This window comes from Coptis chinensis, chromosome 4 (assembly GCF_015680905.1).
Source record: "Coptis chinensis isolate HL-2020 chromosome 4, ASM1568090v1, whole genome shotgun sequence".
Classification (NCBI taxonomy): domain Eukaryota; kingdom Viridiplantae; phylum Streptophyta; class Magnoliopsida; order Ranunculales; family Ranunculaceae; genus Coptis; species Coptis chinensis.
In genome coordinates, this window is record NC_141459.1 from 29,203,060 (window position 1) to 29,208,459 (window position 5,400).

General features: G+C 38.4%; 1 protein-coding gene across 1 annotated transcript; it reads right to left on the reverse strand.

Annotated features, from left to right (window-relative positions):
- Positions 1 to 3,062: 3,062 nt before the first annotated feature.
- Positions 3,063 to 5,400, reverse strand: LOC147503074 (uncharacterized). Its single transcript, XM_086604702.1, has 2 exons — positions 5,100 to 5,400; positions 3,063 to 3,388 (listed from the first exon to the last, which is right to left on the reverse strand). The coding sequence occupies exons 1-2, from the start codon at positions 5,398 to 5,400 to the stop codon at positions 3,063 to 3,065; spliced, it is 627 nt and encodes a 208-aa protein (XP_086460828.1).

The following is a 5,400-nucleotide window of genomic DNA, read 5'->3' on the forward strand; positions in this document are numbered from 1 at the left end:
TATAATGCCTAAGGATTCCCCACAACAAGATAAAGAAAACTTACTAGATACCATAGTTGAAACTGAAGATCCTACCATGGTAGAAGTACCAGTTAAACCTCAACCTAAGGGAAAACTAACAAAAGCTAAAGAAAAGGGCGATACTCATACTCGACCCTTACGCTAAATATCGGGAAAAACCCCCGTTTCCCCAGAGACTAGCTATACTAAAGAAGGACGATAATTTTGACGAGATTAGGGAAGTTTTTAAAAATTTAACTCTAAACCTACCTTTCCTTGAAGCCATAAAACGTCTTCCAACACACACGCTAAGTTTCTTATAGATTTGTGCACCACAAAGAGGAAAACAAACATACCTAAAGAAGCCTTCTAACATAATAGTTTCCCTATTTATCTAAGCACAACAGAATCATTAAGTACAAGGACCCTAGTCGTCCTACTATACAATGCACCTTAGGCGATACTTTCACCACAACTGCTCTTCTAGATCTAGGGGCGAGTGTTAACTTACTCCTGTTTTATCTTTATAAACAACTAGGTATACACGATCTAAAACCAACTAAAATAACTTTGTAGTTAGCCGATCGTTCGATCCTAAGGGCATAGTTGAAAATATTCTTGTTAAAGTACAAGACTTCTATTATCCAGCCGCTTTTGTCATTCTAGACACAGAAGTCGCCCAAGACTCTGTTCCTATCATCTTAGGGCGTCCTTTCTTGGCAACTACCAATGCCCTCATTAATTGTCACGATAGTTCGATGTCCATTTCCTTTGGAAACCTTGCTGTTGAGGTAAATGTTTTTAAGATGATGCAGCAGACACCAGACACAACTATAGATGGCAAAATTAGCATGACAGAGAGCCTCACTCAAGATTATTTTAACAAAGCCTTTCCAGAAAATCAGATGCACCAATTTCTTTCCTTTGGCAGTACTGATGATTCATACATCCAAGAAGTACATGCCCTCTTAGAATCTACTCCTATCCACGATCTAGCTCCTGAGTTTGAAGAACTCATTCCTGAACAAATTTGCATTGTAGAGGAGGAAGACCTTCCTGAATCCCTCATTCCCATTCCTCCCACCCATGAGCTTAAACCTCTTCCCGCTGAGTTAAAATATATTCATCTTGATCCAGACGGCACTCATCCGATTATTATATCATCTCAGTTATCTGCTACTGAAGAGGCAAATTTGATTAGGGTTATTCGTGAACATCATTCTGCGATTAGTTGGTCTTTAGACGACATTAAGGGTATTGACCCTAGCGTATGCAAACATTGCATACATTTGGAGGATAATGTGAAAACCTCCCGTGAGCCACAACGTCGTTTGAACCCTGCCATGAAAGAGGTAGTTAGAGCGGAAGTTTTGAGATTACTCAATGTTGGCATTATATACCCCATCTCAGATAGTGAATGGGTGATCCCAGTTCATGTAGTCCCTAAGAAATCATGTGTTACAGTCATTCGTAATGCCGATGGAGAGTTAGTTTCCCCCCGAATTCCTATAATGTGGCGGATTTATATTGATTATAGGAAGCTTAATGCTATGACACGTATGGATCATTTTTTTTTCAAATAACCTAGGGTTAAGCAGACCCCCACTTGTATTAATTTAACTTTTCCTTACATACATAGTTCCACTCTCATTCTCGTTTATAATGTTATGTACAACAAAATCCAGAGGATGTGCAAAGTGTACAATAGAAAATTCAACATTTTCAACATTTCTATGTAAACTAGCAAAATAAGCAGCTACCCTATTCACTTCTCGAAAAACATGTGAAAAAGATATGAACCTGAAGCCTTCCTTCTTTCTTTCAATAGCAGCCACTACATCTCGACAATACCATGGAGGTTTCTCAATTTTGTTGATCGCATTGATGGTTCTTAATGAATCAGATTCTACTTCTACCTTTAAGAAGCCTTCTACCAGACATCGACCAAGATAAACCTCTATAGCTTTCATTTCTTGGAATATAATTGACGCCATACCTCCACTTCCACTAAATGTAGCCATAACCCTGCCTTCATAATTTCTTATCACTCCTCCATGACCTGGCCCATAATTATCTAAGGCACCATCTATGTTTGCTTTCATTCTCGTACCCATCGGAGGAATCCATGAGCAGTTTGTGTACATCGGTTGCTTGAAATCACAGGTAATACTGATCCGAAGAAACAACCCTCTTCCACTTTCACTATCTCTGAGTTCAGGTCTTAGAACTTGTAAATAGTTTCTCAAATCCCGTACCATCTTGTTAAACACTACCTCAAGAGGTTTTCCATTGTGTCGAAAGCGTCTTGCATTACGTTCTTTCTATATGTTATCCACCGAAGCACATATGAACACCTTAGAAATCTCCCCCACCTCTACATTTTTACACTGTCGAATTATCAAAAACCATTCCTTATTCACATTGTTGGCATCAGTGCAAAGTCCTAATAACTGTTTCACTTTTCCAAAGAAATTCCTTGAATACGGACACTCAAAGAATAAATGAGCTGAGAATTCTCTGCTTTCATTACACAGACAGCACATTGAACTGTTGAGAATCTTCTTATGTACTAACCTGTCCTGTGTAGGTATGCTATTAGAGAATACCTGCCATGTGGAAAAGGAGTGGCGTGGCAAAACCCATCTTCCCCATACCATACTGCACCATGATTTCTTATCTCTTTCTCTGGTTAAAGTTTCGTATGCACTCTTGGAAGTAAATTTACCACTTTAATGAGGAGTCCAGACAATGAAGTCATTATCTAGGTGTGAATTGATTTGCACTTTAGTAATCTCCTTCTTCAATCTTGCCGCCTGCAAATTTTGAACTTCTGAATTCCATGTGCCATCGGAAATAAGGAGATTTACCAGCATTCAGTTGGAAATCCCATACTGCTCCCGCCTATGCATCTTCGATAAAGGAGATCTTGAGCACCAAATATCATGCCATAAGAGAGTGTCTTCACCATTAGCAATTTTATATCTGATAAATCTTTTAGCTTCCTTCCTAGTATCCAAAATGTTTCTCCACATCCATGAGCAGTCTTTTGGGATACTCACGGACTAGAAAAACTTTTCTTTAATGTGTTGTTGCCATGTCCAGTCGACCCAAACAGTTTCTTCTCTTGTGACCAACTTAAAAATCAATCCACAGTAGGCCCCAATATTCCACCTTTTTAGGTTCATGACTCCCAAACCCCCTTCCTCCTTAGAAAGACAAACAGTATTCAAGCTAGCTTGGTGATGCCCTTTCTTCTCTGTAGAACCAGTCCACAAAAATTTTGCACATATCTGTTGCACTTGTTCAAGAACCGTGGAAGGTAGAATGAAAGTTCTGGACCAATATGTATGGAAAGCAGTAAGAACAGAGTTAATAACTTGTAGTCTTCCTGCATGAGACAACAACTTTGACTTCCAATTTGAAATCTTGCTAGTAACCTTCTCTATTAAAGGCTGACATTCTCTAATCCCCAACCTTGTAGAGATGAGTGGTAGCCTAAGATATCTCACTGGAGGTTTAATCAATTCTATTCCCATAATCTCCGCTAAAGCTTTTGCATCCTGCCGATTAAGGCCTCCAAGCCACCTAGTAAAGGCGTCTTGTGATTATTGATCTTTAACCCAGTTGCATCTCCAAAGACTTTTAAGCCGTCTTTAATAGCTTGCACTAATGCACTATCACCTTTGCAAAACATAAGAACATCATATGCAAATGCTAGATGTGACAATCTCACCTTGCGACATTTGGAATGGAATAAGATGTCTTTGTTGTTGATACTTTGCATGAGAATACCATTCAGGATTTGCATAACCATCACAAATAGATAAGGTGATAAAGGGTCACCTTGACGAATACCCTTTTTGATAGGGTTATATACTAAAAGCATTACTTTTGTATTAACTCTAATTTTTTATATTTTGAATGATAATCATATGGGCAAATGTTATGCATATTATATATGTTATTAGTTATATACATGCATCTAATACTTTATGTTGTAGATGATATGGTGTGTGGTGACACACAGAAGATCATATCATCAGTACTTTATAAAGTATAAGTAAACGTTCACAACCTAGATGGATTTGGACAAACCATTGGTACGGTTGTAGTATAATATGGTATTACTCTATCTTGACTACAAGATTACACTAGTACACTTTGTGTGTATTGAACAGGACTAAGTGAGATTGTTTTCTCTTTATACTGACTATATAAGATAACAAACACCTCTGTTATTATGGATGCTTGTCCTCTTAATCCGGATATAATAACGGGCACTTACGAGCATTGTATATTGCTTTAAATAATCAATGAGTGAGATTCATTTGTGAATCAACAAACTTAATGGATTGGGTAATGACATTGTATGTAAAGTGTCTTGTTGATTATAGAAGGAATCCGTGACCCGCAGCAAGTAGGGCTGATGATGTGCCCTTGAGGAGCTTATAAGGATTGTCATGTAAACCCTGCAGGTGGATTTAATCCGACATGACAATGAGGTTGAGTGGTACTACTTAAGGACATAAGAAGTTGATTAATGTAGTTGTCAGTAACTTGACTTAATCAATGGGCATTCGATATCTTAAACACAGGGAGATCAACAGGCATATAATATGGAGCCCATAAACGTAACACGTAATTTGGGATTAGGGCGGTAGTACAACAATGGCTTTTAGTGGAATAAGCCATTTGTTGACAAACTTGGGCCGTGTGTTCTGGGCGAAAATGGGAAGCCCAAGCCCGTCAGGAGGCCCAACCCTAATTTCTCCTCATGGTCCCTATTGTAGCCTATAAATAGAAACCCTTCTCTCCTAGTTTTTTTTTACTATTCTTTGATTGAAAAAGAGAGGCAAGGAAAGAGAGAAAGAAAGGGTTGGTAGATCGTTGCCCACACAACGTCCATTCTAAGGATATGAATACAATAGAAGATCAAGAGGTTGCTGATTTCATAGAGCTTGGATTCTCAGAGTTATCACAGCTGATCTAAAGGTATGAATTTCTATCCAAAATTGTGAGAACCCCTTATTTCACTGCGCGTGGGTTTTCGTAGTTCGTAGATCATTCGTTGCAACCATAACGGTTCCTACAGTTTTTACCAGCAAAGAATCCTTTAGGAGCTCCATTGATAAGGATAGAGTATGAGGGAGTCGCAATGCACATCTCTATCCATTTAAACATAGAGTCATGAAATTTGAAACCTCTGATCATCGCTAAGATAGCTTCCCAATTCACAGTTTTGTAAGCTTTCCTTATGTCTAGCTTTATAGAACATCTAGGTGTAACATACTTCTTGTCATAGCCTCTGAGAAGTTCATGAGATAGAAGGATATTATCCTGTATAGATCTGTCAGGAATGAACGCCGACTGGTTAGATTGTACAATATCATTGATCACCAT